The sequence below is a fragment of the Leptodactylus fuscus genome, chromosome 3 (assembly GCF_031893055.1).
Source record: "Leptodactylus fuscus isolate aLepFus1 chromosome 3, aLepFus1.hap2, whole genome shotgun sequence".
Taxonomy (NCBI): domain Eukaryota; kingdom Metazoa; phylum Chordata; class Amphibia; order Anura; family Leptodactylidae; genus Leptodactylus; species Leptodactylus fuscus.
In genome coordinates this window covers 23,899,078-23,925,153 of record NC_134267.1, presented here as the reverse complement: position 1 = coordinate 23,925,153, position 26,076 = coordinate 23,899,078, and the positions used below count along the sequence as shown (strand labels likewise).

The 26,076-nt window shown below is 40.8% G+C and overlaps 1 protein-coding gene across 1 annotated transcript in view; it reads right to left on the bottom strand.

The window, feature by feature from the left end:
- Positions 1-1,710: 1,710 nt before the first annotated feature.
- Positions 1,711-26,076, bottom strand: part of ALK (ALK receptor tyrosine kinase) — a 435,118-nt gene continuing 410,752 nt past the window's right edge. The window contains exons 21-29 of the mRNA XM_075267217.1: positions 22,601-22,688; positions 18,511-18,575; positions 18,170-18,299; positions 12,923-13,020; positions 12,287-12,379; positions 9,547-9,648; positions 7,961-8,095; positions 7,432-7,522; positions 1,711-2,873 (exon numbers count right to left, since the gene is read on the bottom strand). Coding sequence (XP_075123318.1) covers positions 2,181-2,873; positions 7,432-7,522; positions 7,961-8,095; positions 9,547-9,648; positions 12,287-12,379; positions 12,923-13,020; positions 18,170-18,299; positions 18,511-18,575; positions 22,601-22,688 — 1,495 coding nt within the window. The 3' untranslated portion in view covers positions 1,711-2,180. The remainder of the gene's footprint in view (positions 2,874-7,431; positions 7,523-7,960; positions 8,096-9,546; positions 9,649-12,286; positions 12,380-12,922; positions 13,021-18,169; positions 18,300-18,510; positions 18,576-22,600; positions 22,689-26,076) is intronic.

The following is a 26,076-nucleotide window of genomic DNA, read 5'->3' as shown; positions in this document are numbered from 1 at the left end:
AAGGTTTGGCACTTCAGAATTTTTATCTTTAGTGTTGTTCCCATAGGAAGCCATTAACTTGAAGACCTCCCCAACACTGATGCTGGTTAGGCCTACAGGTCTAAGTCCTCACGTTCTCCAAACTGGCCGACAACTTCATTCCCTTTCTTCAGAAGGAGGAGTGGTTGTTGTTTTTTTTTGTTTTTTTTTGCTACTAGTTATTTCTGCTCTACATGGCCAAAGTCTTGGACAAACTTGGTAAGGGGGTAAATTCTGCCTTTCTATTGCTGTTAACAAAAACATTGTGAGAACTTGGACCAAACCTGATGTCTGTCATGTAGATGACCAAAGATGATCGGTCTCAAAAGATAATAGAATATGGTTATACATATCTCTTTATTTTAGTTGTGCCTCATAATGCATCTCTTTCAACTAAATTTTGAAATCCTTCCTATCCTGGGTGGGATATAGTTGTCACATGACCTTGAGGCACGCTTGTAGGCTCATGAGATGGCCAAAAGACCACTGACCTGTTGATAAAGGCTGATGAGAGACTATGCTTAATAGCGTAGGCTGATGAGGTGACTGAGAGACCACAGACATCATGGTACAGGTAGAGGATGTGACCGAGAGACCGTAGATATAGCGATATAGGCTGAAGAGGTGACCGAGAGACTGTAGACCTAGCGATATAGGCGGTGGAGGTGATCGAGAGACCGTAGACTTAGTGCTATTGGCTGATGAGGTGACCGAGAAATTATAGACATAGTGGCATAGGCTGATGAGGTGAGCAAGAGACCGTAGACATAGCGATATAGGCGGTGGAGGTGACCGAGAGACCGTAGACATAATGGTATAGGCGGAGTTGATGAGAGACTAGGCATAATAGTATAGGCTAATGAGGTGACTGAGACACCGTAGATATGGCGGTGTAGGTTGAGAAGGTGACCGAGAGACCATAGACATCACGGTATAGGCTGATGAGTTGATTGATAGACCGTACATATAACAGCATAGGTACCCGAGAGACCATAGACATATTGACCAAAAGCAATTTTTTTGACTGTAAAAGATGATTGGCCAATATAATTATGTTTATTAACCAACTGGTTCCAAGTGAGTAAAATATATTCCATTGGCTCTAACTACTTTTGGTCTTGTTGCAAATGTTTGTACCATTCAATCATCGAATATACATGCGCGAGAATGAACAGATATTTCCAACAGACGGAACAATTTTTCACTAGGGAGACCATGCGGATCATTACATCGACTCTCTATTGACCGGTCTCCTAAAAGAAATAGCAGATCAGAGGCGAGTGGATACAAGCTTTGAGGTAGCAGTATGGCTTTGCATGGCAGCTGGAACGCTCGGTCCCAGCCAAGCAAGGGGAACCTGTGCAAAATGGAGAATAGCTTAAGCAAAAATGAAAATAATGGGATACCAGAAGACGACGGCATTGACCACCGCAAGTTACAGCTCTGCTATTTCGTAACACATCATCGTTATAAGTGCACACGACAAGAGTTGGCCGCCATGTTTTCAACATGAAGGGGCTTTAGAACCATAACAACCAATCTTTGGCTTTTTTTTACTTCATACTCCAGACTGAGTCAGACTGACAATTTTTTATGAACCCCCTACTTTACGTTTCCTTCAGATGTCCTAAAAAGATGAGACCTTCACCAGAATTATGGAATTCAGAAGCTCACCATCCAGCATATAAGCCATGTTATAATTCCGAAATGAATGACCTCAAATCCACTTTTTTGGGTACTCCCAACCAATCCAGTTGAGGCCAACGTTCCAATGATAGCAACAGAGATTATCTACAGTATCGCAATGGGACCTCAAAGTCGTGAGATGGCTTCTTTGTAGAGTAACCAGTAGGCTTGGCGAGAGGAGAATGGTCATGACTGGTGGTGGTTGTGCTCAGTGCTATAGGTATTGTATTCCATATTGTCTGAGAGATAGCATCTGATCTCGACGGAAAAGATGGCCCTGTGTTGAGTCATCTTCATCAATTGACATCTGCAAGGTAAGGATGGTTTCCATGATGGATGGTGGTGGTGTAGTCGTCTGTCCATGGAATGGTAATGAAATGTTTGGCACATATTAGAAAACTCTATTATTGGCATTTCCTCTGATAAGTGTGGCCAGAACCCAAGTTCTCCCCAGTAAGAGATGGCAGTAGGAGGTATTAGACATTCTCCTGACTTGGATTGCTCTTGCTCCTAGGGATGAAGTCTTTGTGTTTGGTGGGACACGGGGGCACTGGTGTTTCTACAGGTAAGCCCTGCTGTTGATAGCCGTAATTCACTTTTCCACATGGAAAGTGACGCAGACGAAACAGAGGCACTTCCTGAACGTTAGAAGTCAGTGTAGATGGCTCTAGAAGAACGGAGGAGCCTGGGAGTCTGCTGGCAGGAACCCTTGGTACCGCCGGACAGCTTCCCTCCTTAACTATATTCTCTCTCTCTGGAACTGGCTTATCTGCCGGAGCAATGTTTTTGTCTACCGTTTTGCCAGTGAACCATGAACCATAGGTAGGATTCCAAAGATTGGTAGGTTTGTTTCTGGATCCTCTGGTGCTCTGTAGCTCTGTGGGTGGATTGGCTTGAGCGAATGCCTGGTTCTCATGTCCTCCGTCTGGAGCCTGTCTGGGTTCTGGACGACACTGGGGTTCAGCGTGGACTTTATTGGGCACCTTTCGAACTGTCGGTACAGGAGGTGGAGACTGTAGACTGTGTCTGCTTTCCCTTCCTGGTTTCTCTGGTGTCACTAAAAGTGGTGGGATCACATCTGGATCCTCTGCACGAGTAGGGACCTTTTCCTCCTCTTCCATGAGCGGTCCATATTCTACAGGCAGTGATGTATTAATGACATCTGGATCCTGCAAGAAGAAAAGCAAAACATCAATTACATCAAACTTTTTCCTTCCCCATCATCTATGGTTATGGGATAGGAGTTGTGTTCTCTGAAATAGAAGACCAAGGACAGTAGGGAGCCATCTATCCATCCATCCATCAGTTCAATATTTCCTATACTGTACTTGGTGGTTTCAGTCATGGTGGTTTGTCGGCTGTGATATAATATGACCTATGGACTGTGCTCCAGAAGAGCTGCAGTCTACGTTACGATGCATCGGTTTAATTCTCCCCCCGTTGATTAATAATTATCCACCATCAGACTGATGGCCGCTGCGGCTCCGGCTCATTCATCAGAACCCCCCCGTACGTTGCAAATCACCACATTATTGCACCCGACATTGCGTTCCGGCTGGTAATTAGAGTCGCCTTTATGCCGCCGTTTCATTTTCTGATAAGCACATTCCATTTTAAGGTGGCCGACGTTTCCTTATATCATTGGCCGCTGACTTACTGCTTGGACTAGGAAAACAATTGGTGTCATAATCGCGGCACGGAGGTTCCTGGTGCTGAGATATTGGCTTACATTAAAAAAACAAAGTAATTCCAGACATTTGTTGTATTCGCACAGGAGGTGGCGCGCTCTTAAAGTGAAAGACCAACATTTCAATTTTAGACCACCCCTGCGTGTGGATTAATTTATTTAAAGGGATCAGAACCTCCAATTCCCTGGGTTACATGATAAAATGAAGACTGCCTGCAGCCACCACTAGGGGAAGCCTAGGAGCTCAATGTAGTTGTACATATGGTATGCTCATGAGTCCCCCTAGTGGTGGCTGTAGGATATAACAATGCAGACCTGTGGATAGAAATATTATACCATGGAGGGGGAGTGGCTTTGTTTAGTCTGTGGTTGAAACTGATGATGTCATAACCACCAGCCAAAGAGATGATGTCACTGTTCCCAACTGGACGTGTCCACTATAAACACAGCTTGCCCCTGGTCTGAAGACCTAAGGCTTGAGATATCATCCCATGAAGCACGTGTATTGCTGCTGGTAAGTATGGAGTCCATTGTCAGAACTGATGATGTCATTGCTACCAGCTAGCGAGGGGTCCATGGTTGGGATTGGTGATGTCATTGCTGTCAACCACAGGTATCCATTACAGGCCTGCAGACCTAAGGATAGAGGTCTCTTCCCACGGAGCTAGTATCTATGGAGTCTATGGTGAGGACTGATGATGTCATTGCTACTAACTAGAAAGGGGTCCATTGCCGGGATCGATGACATCATCGCTACAAGTTACAGAGCGTTCCATTGTCAGGACTGATGATGTCACTGCTGTCCATTACAGGTATCTGCAGACCTAAGGATGGAAATCTCATCCCATGGAGGAAGTGTCGGGATTTTGTGACTGGGGGCTTATTAGATTTCTGTCCATTATAAGGACATGGCACTACTGAACCGTAAACCTCGCAGCTGATGCTTCGTTACAATGACTCCAGTCTGAGAATTTTCCTGTGTCCATAGGCCGAGGCCATCACTCAGAGGCTGCGCCCGCCCTGAATACAGACTGCTGTGTCAGGCTCTTCAGGCTTCTTTTCTTCTATCTCTTGTCCCTTCCCTTTCATCTCGTGGCGTTGTCATCCCGCAGTACAGCGGTTAATTAAACAACACATTATGCAGGCAGAGGTTAATGAAAAGCCGCCATTAATTGATTTATAATCGTCTATTTCGTGACACGAGTCGGCTGGCTGCGCTCCCGGGGAGGAATTTTTTTTTTTTTTTACTTTTGAGAGTTTGGCCAAAAAAAAAAAGTAGCCAATAATGCGACGCGGCGCGACTGCAGAATATGGAGCAGGAGGAATCCGAAGAGCCATCACCGAGGGACGGGGAGCTGAAAGGAAGATTCTGTCAATTTCTAGAAAATCCTACAGATAAATCAATATGATGGAAAGACTGAAAATACCGAGTACCTTCATCCATGTCCTTATAGGAATGTTCATACTGAGCACTATGGAGCAGTTCAGACACAGAAATCTGTACAAAAACAGTCACTGTGTACAGTATATACATTACTTATCCTGTATTACACTCCAGAGCTGCGCTCACTATTCTGCTGGTACAGTCACTGTGTACATACATTACACTACTTATCCTGTACTGATCCTGAGTTATATTCTGTATTATACTCCAGAGCTGTGAACACTATTCTGCTGGTGCAGTCACTGTGTACATACATTACACTACTTATCCTGTACTGATCCTGAGTTACATCCTGTATTATACTCCAGAGCTGCGCTCACTATTCTGCTGGTGCAGTCACTGTGTACATACATTACATTACTTATCCTGTATTATACTCCAGAGCTGCGCTCACTATTCTGCTGGTGCAGTCACTGTGTACATACATTACATTACTTATCCTGTACTGATCCTGAGTTACATCCTGTATTATACTCCAGAGCTGTGCTCACTATTCTGCTGGTGCAGTCACTGTGTACATACATTACTTATCCTGTACTGATCCTGAGTTACATCCTGTATTATACTCCAGAGCTGCACTCACTATTCTGCTGGTGCAGTCACTGTGTACATACATTACATTACTTATCCTGTACTGATCCTGAGTTACATCCTGTATTATACTCCAGAGCTGCGCTCACTATTCTGCTGGTACAGTCACTGTGTACATACATTACATTACTTATCCTGTACTGATCCTGAGTTACATCCTGTATTATACTCCAGAGCTGCACTCACTATTCTGCTGGTGCAGTCACTGTGTACATACATTACATTACTTATCCTGTACTGATCCTGAGTTACATCCTGTATTATACTCCAGAGCTGCACTCACTATTCTGCTGGTGCAGTCACTGTGTACATACATTACATTACTTATCCTGTACTGATCCTGAGTTACATCCTGTATTATACTCCAGAGCTGCGCTCACTATTCTGCTGGTGCAGTCACTGTGTACATACATTACATTACTTATCCTGTATTATACTCCAGAGCTGCACTCACTATTCTGCTGGTGCAGTCACTGTGTACATACATTACATTACTTATCCTGTACTGATCCTGAGTTACATCCTGTATTATACTCCAGAGCTGCGCTCACTATTCTGCTGGTGCAGTCACTATGTACATACATTACATTACTTATCCTGTACTGATCCTGAGTTACATCCTGTATTATACTCCAGAGCTGCGCTCACTATTCTGCTGGTGCAGTCACTGTGTACATACATTACATTACTTATCCTGTACTGATCCTGAGTTACTTCCTGTATTATACTTCAGAGCTGCGCTCACTATTCTGCTAGTTGCCGTTGGAAACAGGCAGCTGGTTTGTCATCAAACACATCGTAACAACTTTTTACCTGCAATAAATAAAATCCTGCGAGGGTTGTGATATCCGTATACAGTACTGCACTATATATTATATATATATATATATATATACACTGTACTCAGTCCTGGTATATACTGACTGTATCTCAGAACAAGACACCAACAAAATATATTTTATAAGAAAACTAAAATAATTTAGATAAAAGAAACTTCATTCTGAGCATTAACCTCATTCTCACAGAAGATTTGGCAGAGATTTTGTAGATGTGAGAATGGCGCGGTGAATCCCGGAGACGCAGATCCTTGGACTTATAGTCTCAGACCAGGTTTATCTCCTTCTATCTCTTCATCTCCTGCCAGTAACCCAAATGCATCAGCAGCTCCCACACTGGAGGGAAGGAGGGCTCTTAAAGGGGTGCACATAGGGGTGTATTGGGGGTGAGTTCTGTATAAAGGGAGATCTAGCCTGGGCTCAGAATTAAAGGGGTTTGGTCTGGGGTCTATAGTGTGTGTGTGTGTGTCAGGGGGGGTTGGTCTGGGGTCTACATTGTGTGTGTGGGGTGCTCTGGTCTGGGGCTTATATTGTGGGGGGGGGGAGGGTTTCTGGTCCGGGGTCTATATTGTGGGGGGTGGGTGTTCTGGTCTGGGGTCTATAGTGTGTGTGTGGAGGGGGGTGTTTTTGTCTGTGGTCTATACTGTGAAGGGGGGTGTTCTGGTCTGGGGTCTATATTGTGTGTAGGGGGTGTTCTGGTCTGGGGTCTATATTGTGTGTAGGGGGTGTTCTGGTCTGGGGTCTATATTGTGTGTAGGGGGTGTTCTGGTCTGGGGTCTATATTGTGTGTAGGGGTGTTCTGGTCTGGGGTCTATATTGTGTGTAGGGGTGTTCTGGTCTGGGGTCTATATTGTGTGTAGGGGGTGTTCTGGTCTGGGGTCTATATTGTGTGTAGGGGGTGTTCTGGTCTGGGGTCTATATTGTGTGTAGGGGGTGTTCTGGTCTGGGGTCTATATTGTGTGTAGGGGGTGTTCTGGTCTGGGGTCTATATAGTGTGTAGGGGTGTTCTGGTCTGGGGTCTATATTGTGTGTAGGGGTGTTCTGGTCTGGGGTCTATATTGTGCGTGTGTGTGGAGGGTGGTCTGGGGTCTATATTGTGTGGGGGGGAGGGGATCTGGTCTGGGGTCTATATTTCCTTAGAAGGGTCTGTAAGGGATCTATACACCCACCTGCGTGCAGTAGTCGATTCTCTCCAGGATTATAGAGAAGTGTGGCCGGTCCTCGGGCTGGTGCTGCCAGCATTGTGTCATTATGCGGTACCTATAGTGCACAGACAAACAATAACCATGGGTCATATACTGTATATGTATATATCTATACGTCACCATCCCTTATACCACCGGCCCCCAGATGTATCAAACGTCACCAAATTCTACAAATAATGCACAGGAAATTAAATGGCCAACTCAATTACATTGTGTCTTATACTCCAGTCACATCCAAAGTTGCATTCAATCACCCAGCTTTTCTGGGCGCTCATCCCTATGCTCTAATATGACATGTGATAAAGGTTTGGTTTAGTGAGACAACATCTAGCTCTAATCTTGAAAGCATAAGACTGTGAATGCAGCTCTGGATGTGACTAGAGGACATGACATAAAGTAACTGATCATACAAGAAAAGGCAAATTATTAATTAAATGTTAATGCAAATTTAAACAAAACATTTTGAAGAATTAATTCCAGAATATGGACGTACACAGGTCCGGGGCAGTTCTTGGGGGGATCCATCCTTCCTCCGCTGGTGACAAACTCCAGGACTTCCTGATTACTTTTACTGGGGTACGGCATGTATCCTAAAGAGAAAATCTCCCAGAGGAGAACCCCAAAAGACCTGGAAAGAGAAAGAGGGAAATAGTCTGCAGGAATAATACACACAGTGATGTCACAGTACAGGGATAATACACACAGTGATGTCACAGTACAAGATAATACACACAGTGATGTCACAGTACAGGGATAATACACACAGTGATGTCACAGTACAAGATAATACACACAGTGATGTCACAGTACAGAGATAATACACACAGTGATGTCACAGTACAGGGATAATACACACAGTGATGTCACAGTACAGGGATAATACACACAGTGATGTCACAGTACAGGGATAATACACACAGTGATGTCACAGTACAGGATAATACACACAGTGATGTCACAGTACAGGGATAATACACACAGTGATGTCACAGTACAGAGATAATACACACAGTGATGTCACAGTACAGGATAATACACACAGTGATGTCACAGTACAGGGATAATACACACAGTGATGTCACAGTACAGGGATAATACACACAGTGATGTCACAGTACAGGATAATACACACAGTGCTGTCACACTACAGGATAATACACACAGTGATGTCACAGTACAGAGATAATACACACAGTGATGTCACAGTACAGGGATAATACACACAGTGATGTCACAGTACAGGGATAATACACACAGTGATGTCACAGTACTGAGATAATACACACAGTGATGTCACAGTACAGGATAATACACACAGTGATGTCACAGTACAGAGATAATACACACAGTGATGTCACAGTACAGAGATAATACACACAGTGATGTCACAGTACAGGATAATACACACAGTGATGTCACAGTACAGGATAATACACACAGTGATGTCACAGTACAGAGATAATACACAGTGATGTCACAGTACAGGGATAATACACACAGTGATGTCACAGTACAGGGATAATACACACAGTGATGTCACAGTACAGGGATAATACACACAGTGATGTCACAGTACAGGGATAATACACACAGTGATGTCACAGTACAGGGATAATACACACAGTGACGTCACAGTACAGAGATAATACACAGTGATGTCACAGTACAGAGATAATACACACAGTGATGTCACAGTACAGGGATAATACACACAGTGATGTCACAGTACAGGGATAATACACACAGTGATGTCACAGTACAGAGATAATACACACAGTGATGTCACAACACAGGAATAACACACAAAGAGACACAATGATGTCACCGTAATGATAATACACAGCAGGGATAGACATGAGCCCCATCTATCGCACCCACAGATATTACTTCTATAACTTCATCTTCAGTCTGAGTAGACATTGGCCCCGTAGTTGTTGGGCCCTACAGCAGCTTCTATCCCTGGTAGTTATATCCATGGGTAAGAAGGAATCGATTGCTGATACTTTGTGTTCTTATGAAGGATCTGAGCAGCGATTTGCTTTGTAGACTATATTGCGTTACTTTACTGGTGAATCTTACCAAGTGTCTGTCTTAGATGTAAAAATCCCTTCCATGAAGGCCTCAGGGGGCATCCACTTCACCGGCAACATCGCGCACCCTCCTTTTCTGTAATAACTGGCCCTGAGGAAGAAATGAAAGCAATGAAAACAGTTCTATAGCTCTGACAACACAGGGTTAAATAATATGCGAGTAGAGGGGGTTGTACACCTTGTTCCTTGAGTTATAGGGCTCTTTCTCCTGCTTACAATGAGGCATCTTCCATGACTGTGCGACAAAGTATCCCAAAGTTATTGCATCTCAAAAATGAGACCTTAATTATATTGGGAATGGGGGCGCTGTTGTATTATTATCTATGCAAAAAAAGTTGATGTGTGCAGTGCTGAGAAAGGGTATTGCAAGTAAATCAAAGATCTGTCAAGTTTGAGATCTGATCATCTTGGATGGAAACACGACATCGGAATAGAATAAGCATCACTTTAATCACAACAACTTGTACTATAAGATAATAAAGAGGATTACAAGTGTGATACACTCCCTTAAAATTGATATTCCAATTATTGGCACTATTTACTTGCAGTGATGGGAAAAAGGTCAGAGGGTATTTCGGGGGGGTTCACCTTTTATTGCAGAAACCGCCAATTCTTCCGTGTTCTTCCGCAACCTCCATTAAGATGGAACTAGTGCACGTAAATGTTCTGTAATTTCTGGTAATTATTTCAAGAAAAACAAGGAACTTCTGCTCTTCTATGTAATTATAAGTAGCGGTCAGCGATTTTATAATCTACACAACATCCGTCCTGACCTTTCAGGGCTGTAACTGGCGTTGCGGTCAGGCAGCGCGCTGCATTATAGATTAGTGGTGGGCTCTGCACAGATTCCCAGGGTCTGCACTCTGATCTCCGAGTTCTCAATTTGTAAGAGAGTAAATATTTTATGGCCCCCCCATGAGGCTTCTTATACATTTGTTGCAGAATTTATCAGTTTTTGAATGTTCTATTCACTTGTCAGATTTTACATTTGGGTTAAGAGTAAAACCGTTGTTATGGAGAAGCTTTAATAGACTCCTACGGGCACCAGCTCCATCTAAGCAACCAGCAGAAGAAATGATTGGGAGCACGTTCCTAATATCCTACTAATATTATAAATGTGAAAGTTTGGAAGTTTGTTAGTCAATCACGCAAAAACATCAGAACGGATTTGAAAGAAATTCGTCACATAGATAGATTGTAACCTCGATTTATCCCAGTAAAGGACATGGCTTTGTGACTGTTATGAATTTATGTTCACATACTATATTATACTGCTCCTGCAGCAGCTTATCTCAGGTCCCAAGTCTGTTATCTCTCTGTGTAAACACACACTGCATATTATCTGATCTGCTCCAGGTAGTGCAGACAAACTGACATGGCCAAATTGGCAGTTTGTCCATTTTATACATGCCTGGAAAAAGAAAATCTAATTTGTCGCAAACAACGAGAGCTATGAAGGTAGCCAGAAGTCATAGAGTTCTTCTCAAGCGGAGCTGAGGGAGATCATCAACGCCAACAACACATGCATTATACGGCTTCGCAGTGAGCTGCTGAGATGCCGGAGCAATAACAGGCACGGTGTGAAGAACAACTTTAGTTGCAGGCCAACTTGAGAGCTGCTGAAACGCCGGAGAAGGCGGATCATCAACGCCAACAACACGCTCATTATATGGCGTCCCAGCGAATTGCTGAGACGCCGGAACAATCACAGGCACAGTGAGAGGAACAAGTTCAGCAGCAGGACAGCTTAAGAGCTGCCAACACGCCGGAGCAGGCAAACCATCGCCCTCAGCAATTTGCTGAATATAGGCGGATCATCTACTCCAACAACCCGCAGACGAAGTCGCGGGCAGAGGCTAGTATTTAATACGTTTATTGGGCTCTGTTTCTTTACTTTACCACTAGGGGGTGGTCTTTATCAGTAAGAGTCATACACAGTGGAATAAAGTTCACCCTCTAGTGGTTTCAATGATCAGAGTACAGTTACATTAAGGATGGGGGCGCTGTTGTATTGTTGTCTATGGATAAAGGCAGTGGTGGGAAAGAGTACTGCATGTAAATAAAAAACTGAAATGGCCAGTGCAATAAGGCTCCGTTCTCATGGAGTAACGCGCCGCTCTTTTAGATACGTATACACGTGTCAGAGTGCGGTGCTTTAAAACAGATCCCATTGATTTCAATGGGTGCCAGCTTACGCGCGCTATACATTGAAATCAATGGGAGGCTTTGTAACCCATTGATTTCAATGTGTTACGTGCGTAAGCCGGCACCCATTAAAATCAATGTGATCTGTTTTGAAGTGCCGCGCTCTGACACGTGTATACGTGTCTAAGTGAGTGGCGCGTTACTAAGTAACAAAGGGGTATTTGCTATTGTTCAGTAGAATAACTTATAGCAGGCGGTGGGGTAACTACACAGCGAGGGCTTTATTGTTGCTTGTGACATGCGCCATCTAGTGGCAAGGACATTTATTACGTACAATATTCAATCTGCGCACCAGCAAGTATATGCAAGCTCCGCCCACTTCAAGGAAAAGGAGAGATGATTGGTTGGGAGTAGCCTTATACCCACAGTAATTAGCATGGAGGAGATTCAGAGCACAATTCACACAGGTAAGCAGATCTGCCTGATAGGTGACAGCAATTACATCTTACCTACAGATGAGCGGGCCCTGCGGGGCCCCAGGAGGATCATTAGTATCATCTAATACATCGCATGCGGTATATTACCTGTATATATCACGAGCCATCCCAAAATCCCCAATTTTTGCAACTCTGCCAGGTCCTTGACAGGTGAGCAGACAGTTCCTTGCAGCGATGTCTCTGGAAAGACAAGATCAATTGTTTTAATAAAGGTCAGTCTTCATCGATAACGCGCGGCGACAGGCACCTTATAGACGGCCCGCTCATCTCCAAGGAGCTGAAAAGTTTTTGCTACATTCCTCCAGAGTTTTGACTTCGTCAGATTCTTGCTTCAGTCTTACAAGGAACCAACAGGAATAATTCAAGCTGTTCCTTATAGTAAAGCACAACATGGGGAGGCAGATCAAGGACTAAATGTATGCGGACCCCAAGTCTTTCTATAAGATCGGCTAATCCAGTCCTGCTTTTCTAATATACGCCCCAAACTTTCTGTGTCGGTAGGAAGGAAACTACAGACAAGTAGCCGAAATGCTGCAGGAAACTGAGAGGAACGTAAGGAAAGAGCAGGAGCAAAGCAAGGATCTGCAAAGTACAAGATGTGCGATATACAGCATAGCATGCACCGTGCAGATATCATGTATCCCTGCTTATAGGACATTGTACATGCAACTTTGAATGTAAATAGAGAATTAAGCATTTAAAGGTGAAGTTTTCTACAGGTACCTGTGAATAAAGTGGTTCTCCTCCAGATACTGACAGCCATTGGCTATGTCACGAGCCACATTAAGTAGGTCCAACATTGTAAGGGATGATGGCTGGTTCTATAAAGAGATGGAAGAAGATTGGGATGGCTAAAAGAGGGGAATATAACTACTATAATACTACCCCGTACGTGCAAGAATATAACTACTATAATACTGCTCCTATGTACAAGTATATATCTACTATAATACTGCTCCTATGTACAAGAATATAACTACGATAATACTGCTCCTATGTACAAGGATATAACTACTATAATACTACTCCTATGTACAAGAATATAACTACTATAATACTACTCCTATGTACAAGAATATAACTACTATAATACTACCTCCTATGTACAAGAATATAACTACTATAATACCACTCCTATGTACAAGAATATAACTACTATAATACTACTCCTATGTACAAGAATATAACTACTATAATACCACTCCTATGTACAAGAATATAACTACTATAATACTACTCCTATGTACAAGAATATAACTACTATAATACTACTCCTATGTACAAGAATATAACTACTATAATACTGCGCGTATGTACAAGAATATCACTACTATAATACTGCTCCTATGTACAAGAATATAACTACTATAATACTACTCCTATGTACAAGAATATAACTACTATAATACTACCGCCTATGTACAAGAATATAACTACTATAATACTGCTCCTATGTACAAGAATATAACTACTATAATACTGCTCCTATGTACAAGAATATAACTACTATAATACTACCTCCTATGTACAAGAATATACAGTGGGGCAAAAAAGTATTTAGTCAGTCACCAATAGTGCAAGTTCCACCACTTAAAGAGATGAGAGGCGTCTGTAATTTACATCATAGGTAAACCTCAACTATGAGAGACAAAATGAGAAAACAAATCCAGAAAATCACATTGTCTGATCTTGTAAGAATTTATTTGCAAATTATGGTGGAAAATAAGTATTTGGTCAATAACAAAATTTCATCTCAATACTTTGTTCTATATCCTTTGTTGGCAATGACAGAGGTCAAACGTTTTCTGTAAGTCTTCACAAGGTTGGCACACACTGTTGTTGGTATGTTGGCCCATTCCTCCATGCAGATCTCCTCTAGAGCAGTGATGTTTTGGGGCTGTCGCTTGGCAACACAGACTTTCAACTCCCTCCAAAGGTTTTCTATAGGGTTGAGATCTGGAGACTGGCTAGGCCACTCCAGGACCTTCAAATGCTTCTTACAAAGCCACTCCTTCGTTGCCCTGGCGGTGTGCTTTGGATCATTGTCATGTTGAAAGACCCAGCCACGTTTCATCTTCAATGCCCTTGCTGATGGAAGGAGGTTTGCACTCAAAATCTCACAATACATGGCCCCATTCATTCTTTCATGTACCCGGATCAGTCGTCCTGGCCCTTTTGCAGAATAACAGCCCCAAAGCATGATGTTTCCACCCCCATGCTTTACAGTAGGTATGGTGTTTGATGGATGCAACTCAGTATTCTTTTTCCTCCAAACACGAAAAGTTGTGTTTCTACCAAACAGTTCCAGTTTGGTTTCATCAGACCATAGGACATTCTCCCAATACTCTTCTGGATCATCCAAATGCTCTCTAGCAAACTTCAGACGGGCCCGGACATGTACTGGCTTAAGTAGTGGGACACGTCTGGCACTGCAGGATCTGAGTCCCTGGCGGCGTAGTGTGTTACTGATGGTAGGCTTTGTTACATTGGTCCCAGCTCTCTGCAGTTCATTCACTAGGTCCCCCCGCGTGGTTCTGGGATTTTTGCTCACCGTTCTTGTGATCATTTTGACCCCACGGGGTGAGATTTTGCGTGGAGCCCCAGATCGAGGGAGATTATCAGTGGTCTTGTATGTCTTCCATTTTCTAATTATTGCTCCCACAGTTGACTTCTTTAATCCAAGCTGGTTGCCTATTGCAGATTCAGTCTTCCCAGCCTGGTGCAGGGCTACAATTTTGTTTCTGGTGTCCTTTGACAGTTCTTTGGTCTTCACCATAGTGGAGTTTGGAGTCTGACTGTTTGAGGGTGTGCACAGGTGTTTTTTTTATACTGATAACAAGTTTAAACAGGTGCCATTGCTACAGGTAATGAGTGGAGGAAAGAGGAGACTCTTAAAGAAGAAGTTACAGGTCTGTGAGAGCCAGAAATCTTGATTGTTTGTAGGTGACCAAATACTTATTTTCCACCATAATTTGCAAATAAATTCTTACAAAATCAGACAATGTGATTTTCTGGATTTTTTTTTTCTCATTTTGTCTCATAGTTGAGGTCTACCTATGATGTAAATTACAGACGCCCCTCATCTTTTTAAGTGGTGGAACATGCACTATTGGTGACTGACTAAATACTTTTTTGCCCCACTGTAACTACTATAATACTACTCCTATGTACAAGAATATAACTACTATAATACTGCTCCTATGTACAAGAATATAACTACTATAATACTACTCCTATGTACAAGAATATAACTACTATAATACTGCTCCTATGTACAAGAATATAACTACTATAATACTACTCCTATGTACAAGAATATAACTACTATAATACTGCTCCTATGTACAAGAATATAACTACTATAATACTACTCCTATGTACAAAAATATAACTACTATAATACTGCTCCTATGTACAAGAATATAACTACTATAATACTACTCCTATGTACAAAAATATAACTACTATAATACTGCTCCTATGTACAAGAATATAACCACTATAATACTGCTCCTATGTACAAGAATATAACTACTATAATACTGCTCCTATGTACAAGAATATAACTACTATAATACTGCTCCTATGTACAAGAATATAACTACTATAATACTGCTCCTATGTACAAGAATATAACTACTATAATACTACTCCTATGTACAAGAATATAACTACTATAATACTGCTCCTATGTACAAGAATATAACTACTATAATACTACTCCTATGTACAAGAATATAACTACTATAATACTGCTCCTATGTACAAGAATATAACTACTATAATACTACTCCTATGTACAAAAATATAACTACTATAATACTGCTCCTATGTACAAGAATATAACTACTATAATACTACTCCTATGTACAAGAATATAACTACTATAATACCGCTCCTATGTACAAGAATATAACTACTATAATACTGCTCCTATGTACAAGAATATAACTACTATAATACTGCTCCTATGTACAAGAATATAACTACTATAATACTGCTCCTATGTACAAGAATATAACTACTATAATACTGCTCCTATGTACAAGAATATAACTACTATAATACTGCTCCTATGTACAAGAATATAACTACTATAATACTGCTCCTATGTACAAGAATATAACTACTATAATACTACTCCTATGTACAAGAATATAACTACTATAATACTGCCTCCTATGTACAAGAATATAACTACTATAATACTACCTCCTATGTACAAGAATATAACTACTATAATACTACTCCTATGTACAAGAATATAACTACTATAATACTGCGCGTATGTACAAGAATATCACTACTATAATATTGCTCCTATGTACAAGAATATAACTACTATAATACTGCTCCTATGTACAAGAATATAACTACTATAATACTGCTCCTATGTACAAGAATATAACTACTATAATACTACTCCTATGTACAAGAATATAACTACTATAATACTGCCTCCTATGTACAAGAATCTAAATACTATAATACTACCTCCTATGTACAAGAACATAACTACTATAATACTGCTCCTATGTACAAGAATATAACTACTATAATACTGCCTCCTATGTACAAGAATATAACTACTATAATACTGCTCCTATGTACAAAAATATAAATGCTATAATGTGAAGGTATAAGCTGCACTTCTTGTGCTGACACGTGGGTCCTCCATTAGTAATTTCCATATCACACTTATCAGATGACGCTGAGTTGATAACACTCAGGATATCTGCAGGTGATTTAGGCACACAGTATAGGATGTGATGTCCTGACTGCGGTATATAATTCTTCCTCATTGCTTCCACTGCTCTAATGTGTCTGAAAGAAGACAAAAATGGATTCTGTTCTGCTGAGGACTATTTATGAGAGTAATTCCCTCTGACAATGCCACTCTGTAGTCTGACAAAAGATTACAGGACAAGCCGTGCAGCAGTCGGGGATTTGTATTTTTTTTCTTATACAGTTTCTTGGAACGTAAAAAATCTTTCTTCCAGGTCACACTGAGCCGGACAGCTGGCAATGAGGAGAAAACAGAGGTATGTGTGAGGAGCCAAGCATATGTCTGTATGTCCATGTGTGCAAGCCTTCTATCATATATATGGAAAGAACACTGCCTATAGTTCTCACCTTTAGTAAATGATGTAAGTACAGATAGTACTGCCTCCTTGTCTCTATATAAATGATGTAAGTACAGGTAGTACCTCCTTCTTGTCTCTATATAAATTATATAAGTACAGATAGCACCTCCTCCTTGTCTCTATATAAATTATATAATTACATATAGTGCTGCCTCCTTGTCTCTATATAAATTATATAAGTACAGGTAGTACTGCCTCCTTGTCTCTATGTAAATAATGTAAGTACAGGTAGTACTGCCTCCTTGTCTCTATGTAATTGACATAAGTACAGATAGCTCTGCATCCTTGTCTCTATGTAAATGATGTAAGTACAGGTAGTACTGCCTCCTTGTCTCTATGTAATTGACATAAGTACAGATAGCACTGCATCCTTGTCTCTATGTAAATGATGTAAGTACAGGTAGTATCTCCTCCTTCTAAGTACAGGCAGTACTGCCTCCTTGTCTCTATGTAAATTATATAAGTACAGATAGTACTGCCTCCTTGTTTCTATGTAAATTATGTAAGTACAGGTAGTACTGCCTCCTTGTCTCTATATAAATTATATAAGTACAGGTAGTACTGCCTCCTTGTCTCTATGTAAATGATATAAGTAAAGGTAGTACTGCCTCCTTGTTTCTATGTAAATTATGTAAGTACAGGTAGTACTGCCTCCTTGTCTCTGTATAAATTATATAAGTAAAGGTAGTACTGCCTCCTTGTTTCTATGTAAATTATATAAGTACAGATAATACTGCCTCCTTGTCTCTATGTAAATGATGTAAGTACATATAGTGCTGCCTCCTTGTTTCTATGTAAATGATTTAATTACAGATAGTACTCTCACCAGTCTTGGCCGTGTCTGTCTGAGAAACGACTTGAGATCTCCCCCAGCCATGAGCTCCAGCAGAATGAAGCGGGGTAGGGCCTGTAGACTCACTCCGATACATCGCACTATGTTCTGGTGGTTGAATTTACTGTGGAGATAAACAGCATTGGTGACTTCCCACATTCTTCTTGTTAGAGGTAAGTGCCCTACTTTGTAGGGAGCGACAGTGAGCACAGAAGAAAACTGGAGGCAACACAACTTACTGCAGCAGTCATGTACCGCTTGTGAATGATGTTCAGGCCTATACAGTCCCCCCATTGGAATTGTCCCCATGCGGCCACTTTGTGTATGCAGCTCACCTGATGATCAGCGCCTCCATGAGGAAGTCCAGTTCATCCTGCTCAGAGCACACCTCGGGCAGGGTCTAGAGCAGAGGATGATGGGTGTTATACATACAGTATACAGGACCGAGGGAATTATAAGGGTCAGTGATGGTATTCCTGTCCATATCCCTGGTGGGCTAGAGTGGCTTCCAGATTTTAGGGTCTAATACCTCTGATGACTACATGGCTGTGTCTACCGAGCAATGGGGGAGATTGTTCCATGGATGTATGGGTTCCTAGGAGGGGCATGAACACAGGGGGTGGAGTCTAATAACAACATTCACAGGAAGTCACCTAAAATCTTAACCTCCTAGGGCCCCATACATTCCAGGAAACACCCAGTCAAGAAGCAGGAGGTTTCCAAAAATGAAGAATTCTTAAGTTCGCCCCTGTCATTAGATTTTCTCAAAATAAACAAATACATAAAAAAAGCAATCCCAAACCACAAGACTCCCGAGACATCGTCCATGACTTGTGTGACCCGCCCACTCAGTGACATCACTGCCCCCGAGCCTGACCTCACTGACCCTCAGCCAGAGGAGTCGTTCCCTTTAAAGTCCTTACATGACAGCGACCGTGACGCGAGAAGTCTTTCAAGAAATTATTAAAATCCTCGAGCTGAAACAACGATTTTACGGTAAAACAGAGGCCGGTCCTGGTGCTGAGTCGGCATCTATAGAATTCAATGTATCGACAGTCTGAAGACTTCAAAAAAGGCCAAACTGCTGACTTACAAGCAGCACAAGCTTAATATTCAGATTCATCACCTCATCCCCTTCATCTGCAGCCAGCACCATCCATTACTTATTACTCTCTTATCTAACACACTTACAAAGACATGCAAAAAATATCAATTAAAGGGACACACACATAGAAAGCTTTGTGACGGATGTAGCAGAGCCGGATTTGTTATCCTACAATTTTGCTGATGCGCTTTGTAATAACATAAAAGAGCCCTGCTGCAAAATGAGAAAGAGAGCTGTGCCTAACACTGCTCCTCAGGGGTGGAGCTTGGCATAGAGGATCTCTTTAGTGCATCAAGCTCCACCCCCTTTGTTCTTTGCTAAAGAGAATATAAAATTTAGAGGGAGGGTCACTATAAACCCAATAAGACAAATTAAGGGTCCATTCAACACGACCTTTCATCCTTATGAAGTTAAAGGGAATGTGTCACCCAAAATCAACTATTTTTTTAATCCAGATTTTTATGTGAAACATTTTTTAAGAATTTTTGATTTAACTAAATTGGTTTAATCTCTATTTAAAATGGCTAGATCCTTCACTCTGACCACTAAGACTAATAAGAGACCAACGTTTGATGATATTTCAAAGAATTTTCCATTATTTTTTAACAACCCCCAAAAACTACTATATCCTGTATTTTTCACTCTGGCCACTAAGCCTAACAATAGACTGATGTTTGTCAATTCTGTAGGGTTTTCTTTGCAGCAGTCACCTCATTTACATCATAGACGGGATTACAATAGAAGATAACACCTCTATAGATAACACCTCTAAGCTATCATTACATCACTACTGACAATAGATGATGTCATAGCTTATCCTATCCCTGTACAGAGCAGGTCTAGAAAGCTCTCCCATAGAGCTCAATGAGATGACTGCTGTCTTGACATGTGCCAATCCCATGGTATGGGTCTCCTCGGTCACCCGAGGTCAGACAATGACCAAAACACATCTGTAATTGTAGCAAACAAGTAGGACATATTCATTTACATTGACACCACTTGGCAGCCCTGGGTTACAAGGGCTCGGCCTCATCATAAATTAAGAGCGCCCTCTACTGGTACAGGAAGTCTTAAGACCAGTCTTGGGGAAAGGATCGGCAGTGAAACAGTTACAAAAAGTTCCCCATATTTGTGCCCATAACTTTATATAGGGTCAGTAAAGTTGCGGAGGACTCTGGCGCGGTTTTACAGCTTTCTTCTGTTCCTTTTACTATACACACAGTATATTTTGCCGGGTCGTTTTTTACGCCTCCAGTTTGCAGAATAACAAAGCAATCGCGGCTCGGAACTTGTATCAATTATTTGTAAACTTGTAAAATAAAAAAGTTGCATCGGAGGAAAAAAATATTCCCCCGGTCTAAGGCCTCCAGCACCATAAAGAGAATGGAGAAGAGGCCGCACCTGCAGATCTCCGCTCATGATTTAAGACGTCTCAGACAGGACGCTTTATGAGTCGGCAGTAAGCAGACGCCAGCTTCCGGAGTCACGTCAGCGCAGCCACAGACTAGTAATGGATGGCTTCTGTTTTATGGACGATGTTGGACCTGTAACTACTTTAATCAAAAGGAGCTGACAATCGCCGCCGCGCCCGGCTCAGCTTAAGGCTGAATTTATCGTTCGAGAAGTTGGTTCTGAAAATAAGACGTCAATCAAAGTTCACAAAAACTAGAAAAGAAAGAAAAACTTTGTAACTTTTTGTGTCTCCCCAGTAATGATCCGATGCCGGTGAGTTCCAGACGTAACTTTGATTTACTGGATCAGACGGGCGAGGCCTTAAAGGGCATTTCCGCCTGCCATAAAGAAGGATTCTCAGTAAATTAGGTGGTTGATTGGTTCTTCTCTGTCAAATCCTAACCAGATGCTTCGTAGTTATGGCTGGTGACAATGTTATATGGCTGAGATGACAAATTCTAGAGGGGGAGATTTTTTTAGGGCTCACAAGAATCTGCCTTGTTCTGTAGTGACCAGGGTTGGACATGCCCACCAGAGTACCTGATGAGCTTCTCAGGATCAGTTACCTCCTCCCTCTCAACCAACCTTATGACTATGGTGGTGGCCTCCATTTTACTATGTCTTACCCTGGAAACCCCTATATAGGGATCTGGACTTTACTGTGGAGAGACCATCAGGTCGCTCTCTTTTGGAATGTTCCCAGTATAGGTGATGGCTGTCTATAGGCCAAAAGACCCGGGTGTGAAGTACCAGAGATCAGGCAAAGAGACTGGACAGAGATGGTTCATGGTGAGGACAGGAAGTGTTTCTATGTAGTTAACCAGCATAAGGTCAGGGCAGGCAGCGTAGGTACAAGGGTCAGGAAACAGGCCAACGTAAAAAACGGGCTGCCCACTTACAAACCGCCTATAGGTGTGGAAAAAAGAGGTGGGAAGGGGAGGAGCACAAGGACGTCAGGAGGAGGCGGTAAACCGGCCGTGGGGCTATGATCAGTCATGATCATAGTCAGTCACCCTGGCGCGGCTGTCACACTTGTGCACTATAGTCCCCTTTGTCTTTCTGGAACTGCCAAATCACGGCCAAGCACAGAACTTTCCTTCTATCTCCTACAATGCGTATGTGCATCCAATTCATTGTCCAAATGAGGACACTCGGGACCTCCTATTCTGCTGACTGATGGTGGTCCCAATAGTAGGACCCTGGCTGATCAGATGCTTATCCTTTATCATGTGGATATGGGATGTTTCATTCATTGTACAACCCTTTGATGTTCTTGGTCAACAAGACTTCTCACCAAGTTCCAAGGCATCATTGGACTTCCCCAGAACTTCTCACCAAATTCCAAGGAATGATCAAACCTGAACCTCAGATTTCCCAAGCAATATGTTTCTAAAAAGAGGACCTCGCAGTCTACAACGAGACCACCTGTTGCCCATCTATCACAAAAAAGTTCAGCACCGATCAGGGACAAAAAGCCTACAATGAAAAATCTCCCATTCATCATCTCCATGACATGACCACCCTTGATTTAGACCACAGTTCTTCATAGATTATCTTCTTTAAGAGGTCCACCTCTCTGTAGCATTCTTGTTTTTTTGGGAAATTATTTTTTGTAATTTTATGTGGAATGTGAAAGTCATAAAAGTATTTCTAGATTCTTTCATTAAAATCAGTTTTAGCCTTTATCTTCAAAATAACTTGAATGTATAAGATGTTGTCAATGAAGTTCTAGAGCGTGAAGCACACTTGACTATGGGGCGGTCGGCCATGAATGGGCAACTACAGTATAAGAATGATGTCAATGGGCCAAGTAGGTCACCTATAATATACTGGATCCATTAACTGCAGGAACCCCCTGATGTACCTACCTTCACCGCAACCTTCAGTGGAGGGTCATTGGGAGCCGATAATACTTGACCTTCATACACTTCACCAAATGCTCCATGACCGAGACCCCTGAAAGACAAAAATAGGGAAAATGACTAAATACCAATTATTATGGGATTATATAGTCAGTGATTATAGCAATCTGTAAGAAAATCTACATTAATAATCTGATACCTGTGAGAAGCAAAAGTATACAAAATCCATCAGATCAATATAATACGAGGATAATCTAAAACACCAACGTGATGTCTAGTGATACAGGACTGTAAGTAAGGAAATAGGAGCAGTGGTATATTAATACTCGTGTTATGGGACAGTATTATAGTAAATATACTTTTTAACATGAGGCAGTATTATACTGTAGTAGTTATATTCTTGTACATAGGAGTAGTATTATAGTAGTTATATTCTTGTACATAGGAGCAGTATTATAGTAGTTATATTCTTGTACATAGGAGTAGTATTATAGTAGTTATATTCTTGTACATAGGAGTAGTATTATAGTAGTTATATTCTTGTACATAGGAGCAGTATTATAGTAGTTATATTCTTGTATATAGGAGTAGTATTATAGTAGTTATATTCTTGTACATAGGAGCAGTATTATAGTAGTTATATTCTTGTACATAGGAGCAGTATTATAGTAGTTATATTCTTATACATAGGAGGTAGTATTATAGTAGTTATATTCTTGTACATAGGCGTAGTATTATAGCAGTTATATTCTTGTACATAAGAGCAGTATTATAGTAGTTATATTCTTGTACATAGGGGTAGTATTATAGTAGTTATATTCCTGTACATAGGAGTAGTATTATAGTAGTTATATTCTTGTACATAGGAGTAGTATTATAGTAGTTATATTCTTGTACATAGGGGGCAGTATTATAGTAGTTATATTCTTGTACATAGGAGTAGTATTATAGTAGTTATATTCTTGTACATAGGCGTAGTATTATAGTAGTTATATTCTTGTACATAAGAGCAGTATTATAGTAGTTATATTCTTATACATAGGAGCAGTATTATAGTAGTTATATTCTTATACATAGGAGGTAGTATTATAGTAGTTATATTCTTGTACATAGGAGCGGTATTATAGTAGTTATATTCTTGTACATAGGAGTAGTATTATAGTAGATATATTCTTGTACATAGGAGCAGTATTATAGTAGTTATATTCTTGTACATAGGAGTAGTATTATAGTAGTTATATTCTTGTACATAGGCGTAGTATTATAGTAGTTATATTCTTGTACATAAGAGCAGTATTATAGTAGTTATATTCTTATACATAGGAGCAGTATTATAGTAGTTATATTCTTATACATAGGAGGTAGTATTATAGTAGTTATATTCTTGTACATAGGAGCAGTATTATAGTAGTTATATTCTTGTACATAGGAGTAGTATTATAGTAGTTATATTCTTGTACATAGGAGCAGTATTATAGTAGTTATATTCCTGTACATAGGAGTAGTATTATAGTAGTTATATTCTTATACATAGGAGCAGTATTATAGTAGTCATATTCTAGTACATAGGAGGTAGTATTATAGTAGTTATATTCTTGTACATAGGAGCAGTATTATAGTAGTTATATTCTTGTACATAGGAGCAGTATTATAGTAGTTATATTCTTATACATAGGAGCAGTATTATAGTAGTTATATTCTTATACATAGGAGGTAGTATTATAGTAGTTATATTCTTGTACATAGGCGTAGTATTATAGTAGTTATATTCTTGTACATAAGAGCAGTATTATAGTAGTTATATTCTTGTACATAAGAGCAGTATTATAGTAATTATATTCTTGTACATAGCAGCAGTATTATAGTAGTTATATTCTTATACATAGGAGGTAGTATTATAGTAGTTATATTCTTGTACATAGGAGCAGTATTATAGTAATTATATTCTTGTACATAGGTGCAGTATTATAGTAGTTATATTCTTATACATAGGAGGTAGTATTATAGTAGTTATATTCTTGTACATAGGAGCAGTATTATTTTAGTTATATTCTTATACATAGGAGGTAGTATTATAGTAGTTATATTCTTGTACATAGGAGTATTATAGTAATTATATTCTTGTACATAGGAGCAGTATTATAGTAGTTATATTCTTATACAAAGGAGGTAGTATTATAGTAGTTATATTCTTGTACATAGGAGCAGTATTATTTTAGTTATATTCTTATACATAGGAGGTAGTATTATAGTAGTTATATTCTTGTACATAGGAGTAGTATTATAGTAGTTATATTCTTGAACATAGGAGCAGTATTATAGTAGTTATATTCTTGTACATAGGGGCAGTATTTGAGTGGCTATCTATATAACCTTTGGGATTATATCTTTATTATCACATGTCTCATGCAGACAGGATATCTCAGTATATTATATTCAGCAAATTTCCATCTCATTTACATTTCTCAGGGTTGTGCTTCCTACTTTTAGTACATTGTAAGTGCAATCGCAGAAAAACAGCATTTTTTTAGCTGTCAGACATGCTAATCCTCTGTGCATTTCATCACTATGTGAGGTGTCTTAGGAATCAGTCATACATGACCTGTGTGCTGAGTGAGATACATTTTTGGCCTTGTATTTTTTTTTTTTTTATTACAAATATGGCAGGGCTTAGCTTAGACCAGATATCTGTGTTTTGCAGTTTCATGAACCTTTTGTGTGGTCCTGTATTGTGCTCTTTGTGCATATTGTCAAATCTGACTTGTTCAGAAACCTAAAAACAATTTTGAAGACTACAATTTACGAAGAGGAAACAGGAGGACAACGTAGTCCTGCAGGGACTCAGATTTGGCAAACATGAACTTTAGAATTTACCGATCTAAATATCTATCTATCTATCTATCTATCTATCTATCTATCTATCTATCTATCTCCTATCTATCTATCTATTAGAGATGAGCGAACAGTGAAAAGTTCGAAGTTCGATTCGAGTAGCCGCTCAATACTCGACTGTTCAATCGAACATCGAACCCCATCATAGTCTATGGGGAATAAATACTCGTTTAGGGGGAAACCACTATTCGACTCAGGAGGGTCACCAAGTCCACTATGACACCCCAGGAAATGATGCCAACACCCTGGAATGCAACTGGGACAGCAGGGGAAGCATGTCTGGGGGCATCTAACACGCCCAAGTCACTGTATTACGTCGAGATCTCTGTCAGCTTGCGATATGCGGGAGCTGACTTTTTCCCATAGGAATGCATTGACCAGCGTTGATTGGCCGAATGCCATACAGAGTACAGCATTCGGCCAATCAACATTGGTCAATGCATTCCTATGCCGAGATGTAGCAGTGCTGGCCATGCACTCAGCTCGGCTACACCGGAGATGCAGCCGAGCTGAGCGCACGGCCAGCACTGCTACATTGGAGATGTGAACCCTGCTGCACACTCAGCTCTGCTGCAACAGCCTGATATCCG